The sequence below is a fragment of the Oncorhynchus clarkii genome, chromosome 3 (assembly GCF_045791955.1).
Source record: "Oncorhynchus clarkii lewisi isolate Uvic-CL-2024 chromosome 3, UVic_Ocla_1.0, whole genome shotgun sequence".
In the NCBI taxonomy this organism is placed as follows: Eukaryota; Metazoa; Chordata; class Actinopteri; order Salmoniformes; family Salmonidae; genus Oncorhynchus; species Oncorhynchus clarkii.
Window position 1 is genome coordinate 72,802,154 of NC_092149.1, and position 19,178 is coordinate 72,821,331.

General features: G+C 47.6%; 2 protein-coding genes across 2 annotated transcripts in view; one reads left to right on the forward strand and one right to left on the reverse strand.

Moving 5' to 3' along the window:
- The window catches only part of LOC139403765 (nectin-3-like), a 189,484-nt gene that overhangs the window by 35,171 nt on the left and 135,135 nt on the right, over positions 1–19,178 (reverse strand). The gene's annotated exons all lie outside the window — the stretch shown is intronic.
- Positions 1–19,178, forward strand: part of LOC139405561 (ras-associated and pleckstrin homology domains-containing protein 1-like) — a 52,797-nt gene that overhangs the window by 30,876 nt on the left and 2,743 nt on the right. Inside the window, exons 7-9 of the mRNA XM_071147975.1 lie at positions 9,248–9,346; positions 9,923–10,043; positions 11,023–11,156. Coding sequence (XP_071004076.1) covers positions 9,248–9,346; positions 9,923–10,043; positions 11,023–11,156 — 354 coding nt within the window. The remainder of the gene's footprint in view (positions 1–9,247; positions 9,347–9,922; positions 10,044–11,022; positions 11,157–19,178) is intronic.

Here is a 19,178-nt window from a genome sequence, read left to right on the forward strand (position 1 = left end):
CCCGGATCCACGCCTTTCACTGGAACAGGCCCGGATCCACGCCTTTCACTGGAACAGGCCCGGATCCACGCCTTTCACTGGAACAGGCCCGGATCCACGCCTTTCACTGGAACAGGCCCGGATCCACGCCTTTCACTGGAACAGGCCCGGATCCCAGCCTTTCACTGGAACAGGCCCGGATCCACGCCTTTCACTGGAACAGGCCCGGATCCCAGCCTTTCACTGGAACAGGCCCAGATCCCAGCCTTTTGCGTGAACACAAGACGCAGGAAAAGGGGCCGCGGATCGGGGCTCCTTCTGAGAATCCACAGGCGAGCGAGTAAACTCCCACTGCCATCCCTTCTTCTAGCTAACGTGCAATCATTGGAAAATAAAATTGATGATCTACAATTTAAGATTATCCTACCAACGGGACATTAAAAACTAACATCTTATGTTTCGTGGCTGAACGACGATACGGACAATAAAGAGCTACCTTCGCTTTATAGAGTTACCTTCGCTTTATAGAGTTACCTTCGCTTTAACTCCAACCCTGTTCCTGGAGAGATACCCTCCTGTAGGTTTGAACTCCAACCCCAGTTGTAACTAACCTGATTCAGTTTATCAACCAGCTAATTATTAGACTCAGGTGTGCTAGATTAGGGTTGGAGTTAAAACCTCCAGGAACAAGGTTGGAGTTAAAACCTCCAGGAGGGTATCTCTCCAGGAACAGGGTTGGAGTGAAAACCTACAGGATTTCCTAATATTTAGCAAACCACACGGGCACACTCCAACACTAACATAATTTACACACACAGTATTTGTGTTTAGTGAGTCCGCCAGATCAGAGGCAGTAGGGATGACCAGGGATGTTCTCTGTTTAGTGAGTCCGCCAGATCAGAGGCAGTAGGGATGACCAGGGATGTTCTCTGTTTAGTGAGTCCTCCAGATCAGAGGCAGTAGGGAGGACCAGGGATGTTCTCTGTTTAGTGAGTCCTCCAGATCAGAGGCAGTAGGGATGACCAGGGATGTTCTATGTTTAGTGAGTCCTCCAGATCAGAGGCAGTAGGGAGGACCAGGGATGTTCTCTGTTTAGTGAGTCCTCCAGATCAGAGGCAGTAGGGGTGACCAGGGATGTTCTCTGTTTAGTGAGTCCTCCAGATCAGAGGCAGTAGGGATGACCAGGGATGTTCTCTATTTAGTGAGTCCTCCAGATCAGAGGCAGTAGGGAGGACCAGGGATGTTCTCTATTTAGTGAGTCCGCCAGATCAGAGGCAGTAGGGAGGACCAGGGATGTTCTCTGTTTAGTGAGTCTGTCAGATCAGAGGCAGTAGGGAGGACCAGGGATGTTCTCTGTTTAGTGAGTCCTCCAGATCAGAGGCAGTAGGGAAGACCAGGGATGTTCTCCATTTAGTGGGTCCTCCAGATCAGAGGCAGTAGGGATGGCATTGTGTTATATTCATAGGTGGGTGAAAGGGACCATAATTCTGTCCTGCCTGAGCATTCTGCGTACTACTTGTCACTGCTAGTAACACCAACACTGTGACCTACTTGTCACTGCTAGTAACACCAACACTGCGTACTACTTGTCACTGCTAGTGACACCAACACTGTGTACTACTTGTCACTGCTAGTGACACCAACACTGTGTACTACTTGTCACTGCTAGTAACACCAACACTGTGTACTACTTGTCACTGCTAGTGACACCAACACTGTGTACTACTTGTCACTGCTAGTGACACCAACACTGCGTACTACTTGTTTCTGCTAGTAACACCAACACTGTGTACTGCTTGTCACTGCTAGTAACAACAACACTGTGTACTACTTGTCACTGCTAGTAACACCAACAATGCATGCGTCTGACTCTAGCTGTAATGATGCCCAGGAGATTAATATATTTTGAATATAGGGTAGTTTTGAGTCTCTTCATGTTATGTTAGCAAAGCACTCAGTGAGGCCAAAGACCCAGCCGCTAGTAATGTGTTGAACCTAGTAGCACCTGTAAACTCACTGTAGCTAGTTAGTAGCACCTGTAAACTCACTGTAGCTAGTTAGTAGCACCTGTAAACTCACTGTAGCTAGTTAGCAGCACCTGTAAACTCACTGTAGCTAGTTAGCAGCACCTGTAAACTCACTGTAGCTAGTTAGCAGCACCTGTAAACTCACTGTAGCTAGTTAGCAGCACCTGTAAACTCACTGTAGCTAGTTAGCAGCACCTGTAAACTCACTGTAGCTAGTTAGCAGCACCTGTACACTCACTGTAGCTAGTTAGCAGAACCTGTACACTCACTGTAGCTAGTTAGTACCACCTGTATACTCACTGTAGCTAGTTAACAGCACATGTAAACTCCCTGTAGCTAGTTAGTACCACCTGAACACTCACAGTAGCTCCAGCTGGAATCATGCCTACTGCCCAAGGCATTGCTGGTGCTTTGAAAATACTGTATTCCAAATGTCTTCATGTTATGTTAGCCAGGTTTGGTTTTTGTTGTTGAAGAGAATAGTAAGGACACTGCTCGCTCCCAAATACCTTCTCATATACTTCACTTCCTGAAAGGGAGGAAAATAGATTTCTTTGTATCCTTTTGTGCCTCATCTTTCAAAACTTCACAGTCACAGATTTTAAAAAACAGACTAGGAGCTTTAAAGAGAGGAGCGGTGGAGGGAGACTGGGGAGATGGGGGCTTCCGTTTGCCTAGTTGTTTTGGAACACTGATTCCCTGCAGTGATGGTGTTTGGGACACTGATTCCCTGCAGTGATGGTGTTTGGGACACTGATTCCCTGCAGTGATGGTGTTTGGGACACTGATTCCCTGCAGTGATGGTGTTTGGGACACTGATTCCCTGCAGTGATGGTGTTTGGGACACTGATTCCCTGCAGTGATGGTGTTTGGGACACTGATTCCCTGCAGTGACGGTGTTTGGGCCACTGATCCCCTGCAGTGATGGTGTTTGGGACACTGATTCCCTGCAGTGATGGTGTTTGGGACACTGATTCCCTGCAGTGATGGTGTTTGGGACACTGATTCCCTGCAGTGATGGTGTTTGGGACACTGATCCCCTGCAGTGATGGTGTTTGGGACACTGATCCCCTGCAGTGATGGTGTTTGGGACACTGATTCCCTGCAGTGATGGTGTTTGGGACACTGATTCCCTGCAGTGATGGTGTTTGGGACACTGATTCCCTGCAGTGATGGTGTTTGGGACACTGATTCCCTGCAGTGATGGTGTTTGGGACACTGATTCCCTGCAGTGATGGTGTTTGGGACACTGATTCCCTGCAGTGATGGTGTTTGGGACAGAGTGGGGGAAAGGAGAATGCAGGACGTTCTTTATATTGTCAGTATTAGAGGCTGACTCCACAGCCATGTCAATTATGAACATAATATCTAACTTCCTTTTCCTCAGGAAAGTAACCTAGTAAACAGAGAAGTTCTGGTTTGATGGTAATGTTTCCATGTAATCCCTGATGGGAGTAACTGGGTAGAGCAGAGAGATTGAGGATGTTGGATCCAGTGATAATTTTAGCATTTAAATCTTGGTGAGCCAACAACAACAACAAAAAACCAAGTGGGATGCATAAAGCTGTTACACCTGGCTATCAGCAGAGTCCCAACACCTTACCACTGTTACACCTGGCTATCAGCAGAGTCCCAACACCTTACCACTGCTACACCTGGCTATCAGCAGAGTCCCAACACCTTACCACTGTTACACCTGGCTATCAGCAGAGTCCCAACAGCAGTCCCAACACCTTACCATTGCTACACCTGGCTATCAGCAGAGTCCCAACACCTTACCACTGCTACACCTGGCTATCAGCAGAGTCCCAACACCTTACCACTGTTACACCTGGCTATCAGCAGAGTCCCAACACCTTACCACTGTTACACCTGGCTATCAGCAGAGTCCCAATAGCAGTACCAACACCTTACCACTGCTACACCTGGCTATCAGCAGAGTCCCAACACCTTACCACTGCTACACCTGGTTATCAGCAGCGTACCAACACCTTACCACTGTTACACCTGGTTATCAGCAGAGTCCCAACAGCAGTCCCAACACCTTACCACTGCTACACCTGGTTATCAGCAGCGTACCAACACCTTACCACTGTTACACTGGCAGCGAAGCAGTTCATTCAGCCTCATTTACTGCCTTTTAAAAAACCAAATTATTAGGGTGAGGCACATGGGATACTAACATCTTACTACACAACATACGCTTAGTATTACTTTCTTCGCTACAGTATATATATCTCCCTGGTATATTACATAATTTATGCAGCAGCAAACAATACATTTTTGGACTCACCTTGTTGTGCTGTTCTCACTTGAACAGGAAGGTGGCGCAGCGGTCTTTCGTGGGCAAATTTTGTCATGGAACTCTGCCATTCTCTGGATTTACAGTGTTTTCAAAAACAACTGGACGCAGGATTTACAATTCAAATCATATTGTATTGGTCACATACATGTGACTAGCAAGTGGGTCTACGGGTGACAGGTAAGGTGGAGGTGATATGATCCTTGACTAGTCTCTCAAAGCACTTCATGATGACAGAGGTGAGTGCTGCGGGGTGATAGTCATTAAGTTTAGTTACCTTTGCTTTCTTGGGTACAGAAACAATGGTGGCCATTTTGAAGCATGTGGGACAGTAGACTGGGATAGGGAGAGATGGAATATGCCTGTAAACACACCAGCCAGTTGGTCTGAGGATGCGGCTGGGGATGCCGTCTGAGCCGGCAGCCTTGCGAGGGTTAACACGCGTAACTGTCCTACTCACGTCACGGAGAAAGAGAGCCCACAGTCCTTGGCAGCGGGCCATGTCAGTGGCACTGTGTTATCCTCAAAATGGTGAAGAAAGTGTTTAGTTTGTCCGGAAGCAAGACGTCAGTGTCCGCGACATGACTGGTTTTCCCTTTGTAGTTCGTGATTGTCTGTAGACCCTGCCACATACATCTCGTGTCTGAGCGGTTGAATTGCGAATCCACTTTGACTCTATACTGACATTTTGCTTGTTTGATTGCCTTGCAAAGGGAATAACTACACTGTTTCTATTCAGCCATATTCCCAGACCTCTTTCCATGGTTAAATGAAGTGGTTCACGCTTTCAGTTTTGTGCAAATTCCGCCATCTGTCCACGGTTTCTGGATAGGGTAGGTTTTAATTGTCACAGTGGGTACAACATCTCCTAAACACTTCCTAATAAACTCACTCACCGAATCAGTGTATACGTCGATATTATTCTCAGAACTTATCCAGGCCGCGTGATCAAAACAATCTTGAAGCGTGGATTCCGATTGGTCAGACCAGCGTTGAATACAGAAACAATGGGTACAGAAACAATGGTGGCCATTTTGAAGCATGTGGGGCATGTGGGGCATTAGCACGGGTACTTCCTGTTTGAGGTTCTGCCTATTGGAGGGGAGGAGCAAAATGGAGTTGTGGTCAGATTACGGAAGTTAGAGTAGCAGTGCTCTGGTGTTTTTCCTGAGTGAGTGCTACAGTCGATATGCTGATAGAATTTAGGTAGCCTTGTTCTCATATTTGCTTTGTTAAAATCCCCAGCTACAATAAATGCGGCATCAGGATATATGGTTTCCAGTTTGCATAAAGTCCAGTGAAGTTCTTTGAGGGCCGACGAGGTTTTCGTAAACGGCCGTGGCGATGACGGAGGAGAATTCTCTTGGGAGATAATATGGTTGGCATTTAATTTTGAGGTATTCTAGGTCGGATGAACAAAATTACTTGAGTACCTGTATGTTCCTAGAATTACACCATGAGCCGTTAATCATGAAACACCCCCACCCCCCCCCCCTCCCGTCCTTCTGCTTCCCGGAGAGATATTTATTCCTGTCTGCAGAATCCTGCTGGCTTTACCGACTCCGACAGAGTATCCCGAGAGAGCCATGTTTCCATGAAACAAACTATGTTACAGGCCCCGATGTCTCTCTGGAAAGAAATCCTTGTTCTAAGCTCATCAACTTTGTTATCCAAAGACTGAACATTAGAGAGTAATATACTCGAAAGCGGTGGGTGGTGCTCCTACTGAGTCGAACCAGCATATGGCCGCCTCGAGTGCCTCTCCTCCCCGGGCGATGTTTTGGGTCGGCCTCTGGAATAATTTTAATTGCTCTGGTGAGAGTGAACAAAGGATCTGGTCCAGGGAAGTCGTATTCCTGGTCGTAATGCTGGTAGTTCTGGTGAGTTTCTGCCGCTCTAATATCCAATAGTTCTTCCCGGCTGTATGTAATGACACAAAACATTTCCTGAGCTAATAATGTAAAAACAATTACATAAAATCAAAATACTGCAAAGTTTTCTAAGAGCGAGTTGTGATGCTGCGTCTCCGTCGGCGCCATCCTCCGAGTTGAACGACCGTTCAAAACGTATTTTCACAGTCTTAGAAAGTTCCCAGCTGTCTTGAACTCACTGAAGTCAAGTTTTCATAGTTCAGAGTTCCCAGCTGTCTTGAACTCACTGAAGTCAAGTTTTCATAGTTTTGAGTGCAGCACAAATCATGCTTCATTGACAGCCAATGTTGAATGTTTATCATTTTAAACTTGAAAAAGAGACACTTAATCCCAGATTTCGGTCCACACTGCCGCTGGCACTGATTCCTTCCAAACCCCTCATCGTTGAATTTGCGATTTCCAACTTGTTGTGTAATGTTTATGTCCAATGGCCGATGAGCACCGATACGTTTTATCTATAATTTCTCTTCATATGACAACGATTAAAAAGGATTTGCCAGGAGATTGTCGACTTGATTCATAATGATGACTGCTAACTAAGATTGTGAACGTATGATGTTGACATGATCAGTCCAATCAAAGCTACTGTACATATCACGTGATTTGACATTTTATCTGTGGCCAATGACCTTGAGTCTTCTTGGATGGGCATTTCTAATGTAAATCTATGGCAGCACCCGATGGGCTCTCCTCTTACACTTGGCAGTGACATAAAGTCCCCATGAGTGACAGAACACTGAGCCAATCACGGCGCAACACACTGTATTTTCTGCTGGCTTTCCCCACCACCACAGAAAGCACTGAGCTAGACTGAAACACCTGAGTTTTGGAGCTGCCTTACTCAAGAAAACAAAAAAGAGACCAATAAGATGTCTTTATTATTAACTCAATGATTTACATTATTTACAAACTGATATGTGACACGTTTTAATGCCAAAATAACATGCAAAACAGGCAGAGCCCCACCTGCCCTGAATGACAGATCGTCAACTGGTTGGATCTCTACCTAGTCTGCCTTTCAGAGGAGCTTATACAGCGTCACACTGCCATCTAGTGGCACAGTGTATAAACCTACTGAGAAATCATCTCTGCATTGCCTCAACTCACATCTCTGGGCTTTTAGCCCAATTTATCTATCAGGGCACCAAGGTCATCTTTTCTAATTAAAAAAAGAATATATATATATTTTTTTTTTATGTATACACTGCTCAAAAAAATAAAGGGAACACTTAAACAACACAATGTAACTCCAAGTCAATAACACTTCTATGAAATCAAACTGTCCACTTAGGAAGCAACACTGATTGACAATACATTTCACATGCTGTTGTGCAAATGGAATAGACAACAGGTGGAAATTATAGGCAATTAGCAAGACACCCCCAATAAAGGAGTGGTTCTGCAGGTGGTGACCACAGACCACTTCTCAGTTCCTATGCTTCCTGGCTGATGTTTTGGTCACTTTTGAATGCTGGCGGTGCTTTCACTCTAGTGGTAGCATGAGACGGAGTCTACAACCCACACAAGTGGCTCAGGTAGTGCAGCTCATCCAGGATGGCACATCAATGCGAGCTGTGGCAAGAAGGTTTGCTGTGTCTGTCAGCTTAGTGTCCAGAGCATGGAGGCACTACCAGGAGACAGGCCAGTATATCAGGAGACGTGGAGGAGGCCGTAGGAGGGCAACAACCCAGCAGTAGGACCGCTACCTCCGCCTTTGTGCAAAGAGGAGCACTGCCAGAGCCCTGCAAAATGACCTCCAGCAGTCCACAAATGTGCATGTGTCTGCTCAAACGGTCAGAAACAGACTCCATGATGGTGGTATGAGGGCCCGACGTCCACAGGTGGGGGTTGCTCTTACAGCCCAACACCGTGCAGGACGTTTGGCATTTGCCAGAGAACACCAAGATTGGCAAATTCGCCACTGACGCCCTGTGGTCTTCACAGATGAAAGCAGGTTCACACTGAGCACATGACAGACGTGACAGAGTCTGGAGACGCCGTGGAGAACATTCTGCTGCCTGCAACATCCTCCAGCATGACCGGTTTGGCGGTGGGTCAGTCATGGTGTGGGGTGGGATTTCTTTGGGGGGCCGCACAGCCCTCCATGTGCTCGCCAGAGGAAGCCTGACTGCCATTAGGTACCGAGATGAGGTCCTCAGACCCCTTCTGAGACCATATGCTGGTGCGGTTGGCCCTGGGTTCCTCCTAATGCAAGACAATGCTAGACCTCATGTGGCTGGAGTGTTTCAGCAGTTCCTGCAAGAGGAAGGCATTGATGCTATGGACTGGCCCGCCCGTTCCCCAGACCTGAATCCAATTGAGCACATTTGGGACATCATGTCTCGCTCCATCCACCAATGCCACGTTGCACCACAAACTGTCCAGGAGTTGGCGGATGCTTTAGTCCAGGTCTGGGAGGAGATCCCTCAGGAGACCATCCGCTACCTCATCAGGAGCATGCCCAGGCGTTGTAGGGAGGTCATACAGGCACGTGGAGGCCACACACACTACTGAGCCTCATTTTGACTTGTTTTAAGGACATGACATCAAAGTTGGATCAGCCTGTAGTGTGGTGTTCCACTTTAATTTTGCGTGTGACTCCAGATCCAGACCTCCATGGGTTGATAAATTTGATTTCCATTGATCATTTTTGTGTGATTTTGTTGTCAGCACATTCAACTATGTAAAGAAAAAAGTATTTAATAAGAATATTTCATTCACATCTAGGATGTGTTATTTTAGTGTTCCCTTTATATTTTTTTGAGCAGTGTGTGTGTATATATATATATATATATATATATATATATATATATACTCGCTATCGAGAAACCGTGCCCAGATCTCAGTTAACCCAGAACTAAAACCTTGTATAATTTGGTCAGCAGAATCTGTCCCATGAGAGATTAGACAGAAATCCGAACATGTTATCGTTGTGATGCGTCGCCGTTACATGTTCTGTATCTATGCTGTCATTCATCATTAACATGTCCTACTGTCTGTCTGTTCAGCATCCTCAGATCCAGAAGAAATCCCAGTACATCAAGTACCTGTGTTGTGATGACGTCAGAACCCTACACCAGTGGATCAATGGGATACGCATCGCCAAGGTAACGTTACGTTTCCTCAGCAACAACGTAACGAGAGAGAGAGAGAGAGAGTCGAGGAAAGCAGAGCCATAGTCTGGGTACTCACAGAACATCTTGGACAGAATACCTCAATGGCCAAACTTGATGTATTTGGCTCTGACTGAAAGCTGTGGGAACATTTGAGAAAGCTGGGCTGTATTCACTATCAACCAAACGGAAGAAACCGGGGAGGGACCTATCTGAATGTGTTAAATAGATCTAGTCTAGACTCTTGTTTTCATTGCAGAACGTTTTGCGCTTGGTGTAAACAGTTTCCGATGCAAACCATTTTGCTACGTTGCAAACCGACAAATGAATGCACCCCTGTCTGTTGACTGACTAATGAATACACCCTGATGTCTGTTGACTGACTAATGAATACACCCCTGATGTCTGTTGACTGACTAATGAATACACCCCTGATGTCTGTTGACTGACTAATGAATACACCCTGAAGTCTGTTGACTGACTAATGAATACACCTCTGTCTGTTGACTGACTAATGAATACACCTTGATGCCTGTTGACTGACTAATGTCTTTTGATCTGTGTCTCCAGTATGGGAAGACCCTGTATGTGAACTACCAGGAGGCTATGAAGAGGACTGAGGCAGCCTACGACTGGTCTTCTCTCTCTAGCTCCTCTATCAAGTCTGGATCCAGCTCCTCCAGCTTGCCTGGTGAGTGGTGGTGGACAGACACACACCTACAACACAACACACACTCAGCTACAGCATAGCAGGGTCTATTTTTATTTCAATTCAGTCATTTTTTGGAAGTACAATTCCAGGAATTTCAGTTTACTTCCTGTAATGACAGATTGAAATGGATTAGTCCCCAACGCTGCAGCAGTTACCCACGTTCTTAGCCACAGTATAGTATTTATAAGATTTGTAGTTGTGGGGCCTCCCGAGTGGCGCAGCGGCCTAAGGCACTGCATTGCAGTGTTGCAGCGTCACTACAGCCTGAGGTTCAATCCCAGGCTGTGTCATTACCAGCCGCGGGGTACTCTAGCGACTCCTTGTGGCGGTCCCAGGCGCCTGCAGGCTGACCTTGTCGGTCAGTTGAACGGTGTTTCCTCTGACACATTGGTGCGGCTTTAGCAGGTCATGTTTCGGAGGACTCATGATTCAACCTTCGCCTCTCCCCAGCCCGTTGGGGAGTTGCAGCGATGAGACCTTCGCCTCTCCCCAGCCCGTTGGGGAGTTGCGGCGATGAGACCTTCGCCTCTCCCCAGCCCGTTGGGGAGTTGCAGCGATGAGACCTTCGCCTCTCCCCAGCCCGTTGGGGAGTTGCAGCGATGAGACCTTCGCCTCTCCCCAGCCCGTTGGGGAGTTGCAGCGATGAGACCTTCGCCTCTCCCCAGCCCGTTGGGGAGTTGCAGCGATGAGACCTTCGCCTCTCCCCAGCCCGTTGGGGAGTTGCAGCGATGAGACCTTCGCCTCTCCCCAGCCCGTTGGGGAGTTGCAGCGATGAGACTAGATTGTAATCATGAAATTGGGAAAAAATATTTAAATAATAAATAATAATATTGGTTCTTGCTATAACACTCCTCTCTCCACCCTCTCACTTTCTTTCTCCTCGCTCTCCTCTCGCTCCCTCCCTCCCTCCCCCTCTTCAATCTCTTTCTCCCTCCCTCCCTCCTCTCTCTCCCTACAGAGTCCCAGTCGACCAACTGCAGTAGTGATAGTGGTGTTGCTGTGTCAGAGAACAACCTGTCAGGCCACAGCCGCTCTCAGAGCCAGGTCAGCTCCATCTTCTCCGAGGCCTGGAAGAGAGGCACCCAGGATGAGGTACCGCCTCCTCCTGTACTGACACCCTCACCTTACCCTGTCACCTGTCACCTGTCTCTATTGACCTGCCTCAGTATTCCCCACCTGTCACCTGTCTCTATTGACCTGCCTCAGTATTCCTCACCTGTCACCTGTCTCTATTGACCTGCCTCAGTATTCCTCACCTGTCACCTGTCTCTATTGACCTGCCTCAGTATTCCTCACCTGTCACCTGTCTCTATTGCCCTGCCTCAGTATTCCTCACCTGTCACCTGTCTCTATTGCCCTGCCTCAGTATTCCTCAACTGTCTCAATTGACCTGCCTCAGTATTCCTCACCTGTCACCTGTCTCTATTGACCTGCCTCAGTATTCCTCACCTGTCACCTGTCTCTATTGACCTGCCTCAGTATTCCTCACCTGTCACCTGTCTCTATTGACCTGCCTCAGTATTCCTCACCTGTCACCTGTCTCTATTGACCTGCCTCAGTATTCCTCACCTGTCTCTATTGCCCTGCCTCAGTATTCCTCACCTGTCTCTATTGACCTGCCTCAGTATTCCTCACCTGTCTCTATTGACCTGCCTCAGTATTCCTCACCTGTCTCTATTGGCCTGCCTCAGTATTCCTCACCTGTCACCTGTCTCTATTGACCTGCCTCAGTATTCCTCACCTGTCACCTGTCTCTATTGACCTGCCTCAGTATTCCTCACCTGTCACCTGTCTCTATTGACCTGCCTCAGTATTCCTCACCTGTCACCTGTCTCTATTGACCTGCCTCAGTATTCCTCACCTGTCACCTGTCTCTATTGCCCTGCCTCAGTATTCCTCACCTGTCACCTGTCTCTATTGACCTGCCTCAGTATTCCTCACCTGTCACCTGTCTCTATTGACCTGCCTCAGTATTCCCCACCTGTCACCTGTCTCTATTGACCTGCCTCAGTATTCCTCACCTGTCACCTGTCTCTATTGACCTGCCTCAGTATTCCTCACCTGTCTCTATTGACCTGCCTCAGTATTCCTCACCTGTCACCTGTCTCTATTGACCTGCCTCAGTATTCCTCACCTGTCTCTATTGACCTGCCTCAGTATTCCCCACCTGTCACCTGTCTCTATTGACCTGCCTCAGTATTCCTCACCTGTCACCTGTCTCTATTGACCTGCCTCAGTATTCCTCAACTGTCTCTATTGACCTGCCTCAGTATTCCTCAACTGTCTCTATTGACCTGCCTCAGTATTCCCCACCTGTCTCTATTGACCTGCCTCAGTATTCCTCACCTGTCACCTGTCTCTATTGACCTGCCTCAGTATTCCCCACCTGTCACCTGTCTCTATTGCCCTGCCTCAGTATTCCTCACCTGTCACCTGTCTCTATTGACCTGCCTCAGTATTCCCCACCTGTCACCTGTCTCTATTGACCTGCCTCAGTATTCCTCACCTGTCTCTATTGACCTGCCTCAGTATTTCTCACCTGTCACCTGTCTCTATTGACCTGCCTCAGTATTCCCCACCTGTCACCTGTCTCTATTGACCTGCCTCAGTATTCCTCACCTGTCACCTGTCTCTATTGACCTGCCTCAGTATTCCCCACCTGTCACCTGTCTCTATTGACCTGCCTCAGTATTCCTCACCTGTCACCTGTCTCTATTGACCTGCCTCAGTATTCCTCACCTGTCTCTATTGACCTGCCTCAGTATTCCTCACCTGTCACCTGTCTCTATTGACCTGCCTCAGTATTCCTCACCTGTCACCTGTCTCTATTGACCTGCCTCGGTATTCCTCACCTGTCACCTGTCTCTATTGCCCTGCCTCAGTATTCCTCACCTGTCACCTGTCTCTATTGACCTGCCTCGGTATTCCTCACCTGTCACCTGTCTCTATTGACCTGCCTCAGTATTCCTCACCTGTCTCTATTGCCCTGCCTCAGTATTCCTCACCTGTCTCTATTGACCTGCCTCAGTATTCCTCACCTGTCACCTGTCTCTATTGACCTGCCTCAGTATTCCTCACCTGTCACCTGTCTCTATTGACCTGCCTCAGTATTCCTCACCTGTCACCTGTCTCTATTGACCTGCCTCAGTATTCCCCACCTGTCACCTGTCTCTATTGACCTGCCCCAGTATTCCTCACCTGTCACCTGTCTCTATTGACCTGCCTCGGTATTCCTCACCTGTCACCTGTCTCTATTGACCTGCCTCGGTATTCCTCACCTGTCACCTGTCTCTATTGCCCTGCCTCAGTATTCCTCACCTGTCTCTATTGACCTGCCTCAGTATTCCTCACCTGTCACCTGTCTCTATTGACCTGCCTCAGTATTCCTCACCTGTCTCTATTGACCTGCCTCAGTATTCCTCACCTGTCACCTGTCTCTATTGACCTGCCTCAGTATTCCCCACCTGTCACCTGTCTCTATTGACCTGCCTCAGTATTCCTCACCTGTCACCTGTCTCTATTGACCTGCCTCAGTATTCCTCACCTGTCACCTGTCTCTATTGACCTGCCTCGGTATTCCTCACCTGTCACCTGTCTCTATTGACCTGCCTCGGTATTCCTCACCTGTCACCTGTCTCTATTGACCTGCCTCAGTATTCCTCACCTGTCACCTGTCTCTATTGACCTGCCTCAGTATTCCTCACCTGTCTCTATTGACCTGCCTCAGTATTCCTCACCTGTCACCTGTCTCAATTGACCTGCCTCAGTATTCCTCACCTGTCTCTATTGACCTGCCTCAGTATTCCCCTGTCACCTGTCTCTATTGACCTGCCTCAGTATTCCCCACCTGTCACCTGTCTCTATTGACCTGCCTCAGTATTCCTCACCTGTCACCTGTCTCTATTGACCTGCCTCAGTATTCCTCACCTGTCACCTGTCTCTATTGACCTGCCTCGGTATTCCTCACCTGTCACCTGTCTCTATTGACCTGCCTCGGTATTCCTCACCTGTCACCTGTCTCTATTGACCTGCCTCAGTATTCCCCACCTGTCACCTGTCTCTATTGACCTGCCTCAGTATTCCTCACCTGTCTCTATTGACCTGCCTCAGTATTCCTCACCTGTCACCTGTCTCTATTGACCTGCCTCAGTATTCCTCACCTGTCACCTGTCTCTATTGACCTGCCTCAGTATTCCTCACCTGTCACCTGTCTCTATTGACCTGCCTCAGTATTCCTCACCTGTCACCTGTCTCTATTGACCTGCCTCAGTATTCCTCACCTGTCTCTATTGCCCTGCCTCAGTATTCCTCACCTGTCTATTGACCTGCCTCAGTATTCCTCACCTGTCTCTATTGACCTGCCTCAGTATTCCTCACCTGTCTCTATTGACCTGCCTCAGTATTCCTCACCTGTCTCTATTGACCTGCCTCAGTATTCCTCACCTGTCACCTGTCTCTATTGACCTGCCTCACCTGTCACCTGTCTCTATTGACCTGCCTCAGTATTCCTCACCTGTCACCTGTCTCTATTGCCCTGCCTCAGTATTCCTCACCTGTCTCTATTGACCTGCCTCAGTATTCCTCACCTGTCACCTGTCTCTATTGACCTGCCTCAGTATTCCTCACCTGTCACCTGTCTCTATTGCCCTGCCTCAGTATTCCTCACCTGTCACCTGTCTCTATTGCCCTGCCTCAGTATTCCTCAACTGTCTCAATTGACCTGCCTCAGTATTCCTCACCTGTCACCTGTCTCTATTGACCTGCCTCAGTATTCCCCACCTGTCACCTGTCTCTATTGACCTGCCTCAGTATTCCTCACCTGTCACCTGTCTCTATTGACCTGCCTCAGTTTTACCCCTAGGAGGAGTGTGACTGACATTCTGTCATGCCCGATTCCCACTGTAGGGTCAAACCGAGCCAGGCCGAGCTGTACTGACCTGGTTGCACATCCACCATAGTGTCTGGAACCATACAGGGAAGGACAATATCATAGCCAGCACAGTGTGGTCCGGGTTGACCCTAGAATGTAGTCGGGACATCAGTGTTGCGGTGTCCAACGTGGACACTGTCATTTCATGGTCCGTTCCAGGGGTGACTGACTGTGTCTGTTGTCTCTCCCCTCCACTGTTCTCCCCAGGAGAGGAAGGTCAAGTCAGTCAAGTTTCATACGGTGCCCCTGTGCACTGGAGGGACGGAGGTTTGAGGTTGGGGGGGTTACTCTCGTTTTAACATTAGACTTCTGTAATCCGCACGTTTCTTCAGAACACTAACAGAACTGGGTCACCCTTGGTAACAAGTGGTTTAATGTGTGGTTAATGATGTTTGGTAACTGAGGCTGTGAGACTCGTGACGGTCTGTTTCTGACCACACAGCACTGGTGTGTTACTGTGTTACTCTACAGCACTGGTGTGTTACTGTGTTACTCTACAGCACTGGTGTGTTACTGTGTTACTCTACAGCACTGGTGTGTTACTGTGTTACTCTACAGCACTGGTGTGTTACTGTGTTACTGTGTATCCTAATTACTGTGTTAGCGTTTTTCACTACTCCCCTGGCTTGTGTGTGCTTCCGTATCCTGTCTGGGTATCACATCCGAACACTGATGGGTCTACAGTCTAAATATGTCTCTTGGTCAGAGTGCAGGAGGACATTTCCTTGTGATGTGTGTTGTCAGTCGTGTGTTTTTAAAGTCCAATTCTACTCTTGAGTTGCCATTTGTTTAGTTTTTTTCCTGAATGTACAGGTGGTCTGTTGAATGTACAGGTGGTCTGTTGAATGTACAGGTGGTCTGTTGAATGTACAGGTGGTCTGTTGAATGTACAGGTGGTCTGTTGAATGTACAGGTGGTCTGTTGAATGTACAGGTGGTCTGTTGAATGTACAGGTGGTCTGTTGAATGTACAGGTGGTCTGTTGAATGTACAGGTGGTCTGTTGAATGTACAGGTGGTCTGTTGAATGTACAGGTGGTCTGTTGAATGTACAGGTGGTCTGTTGAATGTACAGGTGGTCTGTTGAATGTACAGGTGGTCTGTTGATTGTACAGGTGGTCTGTTGAATGTACAGGTGGTCTGTTGTGGTCTGTTGAATGTACAGGTGGTCTGTTGAATGTACAGGTGGTCTGTTGAATGTACAGGTGGTCTGTTGAATGTACAGGTGGTCTGTTGAATGTACAGGTGGTCTGTTGAATGTACAGGTGGTCTGTTGAATGTACAGGTGGTCTGTTGAATGTACAGGTGGTCTGTTGAATGTACAGGTGGTCTGTTGAATGTACAGGTGATCTGCTAAATGTACAGGTGGTCTGTTGAATGTACAGGTGGTCTGTTGAATGTACAGGTGGTCTGTTGAATGTACAGGTGGTCTGTTGAATGTACAGGTGGTCTGTTGAATGTACAGGTGGTCTGCTGAATGTACAGGTGGTCTGTTGAATGTACAGGTGGTCTGTTGTGGTCTGTTGAATGTACAGGTGATCTGCTAAATGTACAGGTGGTCTGTTGAATGTACAGGTGGTCTGTTGAATGTACAGGTGGTCTGTTGAATGTACAGGTGGTCTGTTGAATGTACAGGTGGTCTGTTGAATGTACAGGTGGTCTGTTGAATGTACAGGTGGTCTGTTGAATGTACAGGTGGTCTGTTGAATGTACAGGTGGTCTGTTGAATGTACAGGTGGTCTGTTGAATGTACAGGTGGTCTGTTGAATGTACAGGTGGTCTGTTGAATGTACAGGTGGTCTGTTGAATGTACAGGTGGTCTGTTGAATGTACAGGTGGTCTGTTGAATGTACAGGTGGTCTGTTGTGGTCTGTTGAATGTACAGGTGGTCTGTTGAATGTACAGGTGGTCTGTTGAATGTACAGGTGGTCTGTTGAATGTACAGGTGGTCTGTTGAATGCACAGGTGGTCTGTTGAATGTACAGGTGGTCTGTTGAATGTACAGGTGGTCTGTTGAATGTACAGGTGGTCTGTTGAATGTACAGGTGGTCTGTTGAATGTACAGGTGGTCTGTTGAATGTACAGGTGGTCTGTTGAATGTACAGGTGGTCTGCTGAATGTACAGGTGGTCTGTTGAATGTACAGGTGGTCTGTTGTGGTCTGTTGAATGTACAGGTGATCTGCTAAATGTACAGGTGGTCTGTTGAATGTACAGGTGGTCTGTTGAATGTACAGGTGGTCTGTTGAATGTACAGGTGGTCTGTTGAATGTACAGGTGGTCTGTTGAATGTACAGGTGGTCTGTTGAATGTACAGGTGGTCTGTTGAATGTACAGGTGGTCTGTTGAATGTACAGGTGGTCTGTTGTGGTCTGTTGAATGTACAGGTGATCTGCTAAATGTACAGGTGGTCTGTTGAATGTACAGGTGGTCTGTTGAATGTACAGGTGGTCTGTTGAATGTACAGGTGGTCTGTTGAATGTACAGGTGGTCTGTTGAATGTACAGGTGGTCTGTTGAATGTACAGGTGGTCTGCTGAATGTACAGGTGGTCTGTTGAATGTACAGGTGGTCTGCTGAATGTACAGGTGGTCTGCTGAATGTACAGGTGGTCTGTTGTGGTCTGTTGAATGTACAGGTGGTCTGTTGAATGTACAGGTGGTCTGCTGAATGTACAGGTGGTCTGTTGAATGTACAGGTGGTCTGCTGAATGTACAGGTGGTCTGTTGAATGTACAGGTGGTCTGTTGAATGTACAGGTGGTCTGCTGAATGTACAGGTGGTCTGCTGAATGTACAGGTGGTCTGCTGAATGTACATGTGGTCTGTTGAATGTACAGGTGGTCTGTTGTGGTCTGTTGAATATACAGGTGGTCTGTTGAATGTACAGGTGGTCTGCTGAATGTACAGGTGGTCTGTTGTGGTCTGTTGAATGTACAGGTGGTCTGTTGAATGTACAGGTGGTCTGCTGAATGTACAGGTGGTCTGTTGTGGTCTGTTGAATGTACAGGTGGTCTGTTGAATGTACAGGTGGTCTGCTGAATGTACAGGTGGTCTGTTGAATGTACAGGTGGTCTGCTGAATGTACAGGTGGTCTGCTGAATGTACATGTGGTCTGCTGAATGTACATGTGGTCTGTTGAATGTACAGGTGGTCTGTTGTGGTCTGTTGAATATACAGGTGGTCTGTTGAATGTACAGGTGGTCTGCTGAATGTACAGGTGGTCTGTTGTGGTCTGTTGAATGTACAGGTGGTCTGTTGAATGTACAGGTGGTCTGTTGAATGTACAGGTGGTCTGCTGAATGTACAGGTGGTCTGTTGTGGTCTGCTGAATGTACAGGTGGATTGTTGTGGTCTGCTGAATGTACATGTGGTCTGTTGAATGTACAGGTGGTCTGTTGTGGTCTGTTGAATGTACAGGTGGTCTGTTGAATGTACAGGTGGTCTGTTGAATGTACAGGTGGTCTGTTGAATGTACAGGTGGTCTGTTGAATGTACAGGTGGTCTGTTGAATGTACAGGTGGTCTACTGAATGTACAGGTGGTCTGCTGTGGTCTGCTGAATGTACAGGTGGTCTGCTGTGGTCTGCTGAATGTACAGGTGGTCTGCTGAATGTACAGGTAGTCTGCTGTGGTCTGCTGAATGTACAGGTGGTCTGTTGAATATACAGGTGGTCTGTTGTGGTCTGCTGAATGTACAGGTGGTTTGTTGTGGTCTGCTGAATGTACAGGTGGATTGTTGTGGTCTGCTGAATGTACAGGTGGTCTGCTGAATGTACAGGTGGTCTGTTGTGGTCTGTTGAATGTACAGGTGGCCTGCTGAATGTACAGGTGGTTTGTTGTGGTCTGCTGAATGTACAGGTGGTCTGTTGAATGTACAGGTGGTTTGTTGTGGTCTGCTGAATATACAGGTGGTCTGCTGAATGTACAGGTGGTCTGTTGAATGCACAGGTGGTCTGTTGAATGTACAGGTGGTCTGTTGAATGTACAGGTGGTCTGTTGTGGTCTGTTGAATGTACAGGTGGTCTGCTGAATGTACAGGTGGTCTGTTGTGGTCTGTTGAATGTACAGGTGGTCTGTTGAATGTACAGGTGGTCTGCTGAATGTACAAGTGGTCTGTTGAATGTACATGTGGTCTGTTGTGGTCTGCTGAATGTACAGGTGGTCTGTTGAATGTACAGGTGGTCTGTTG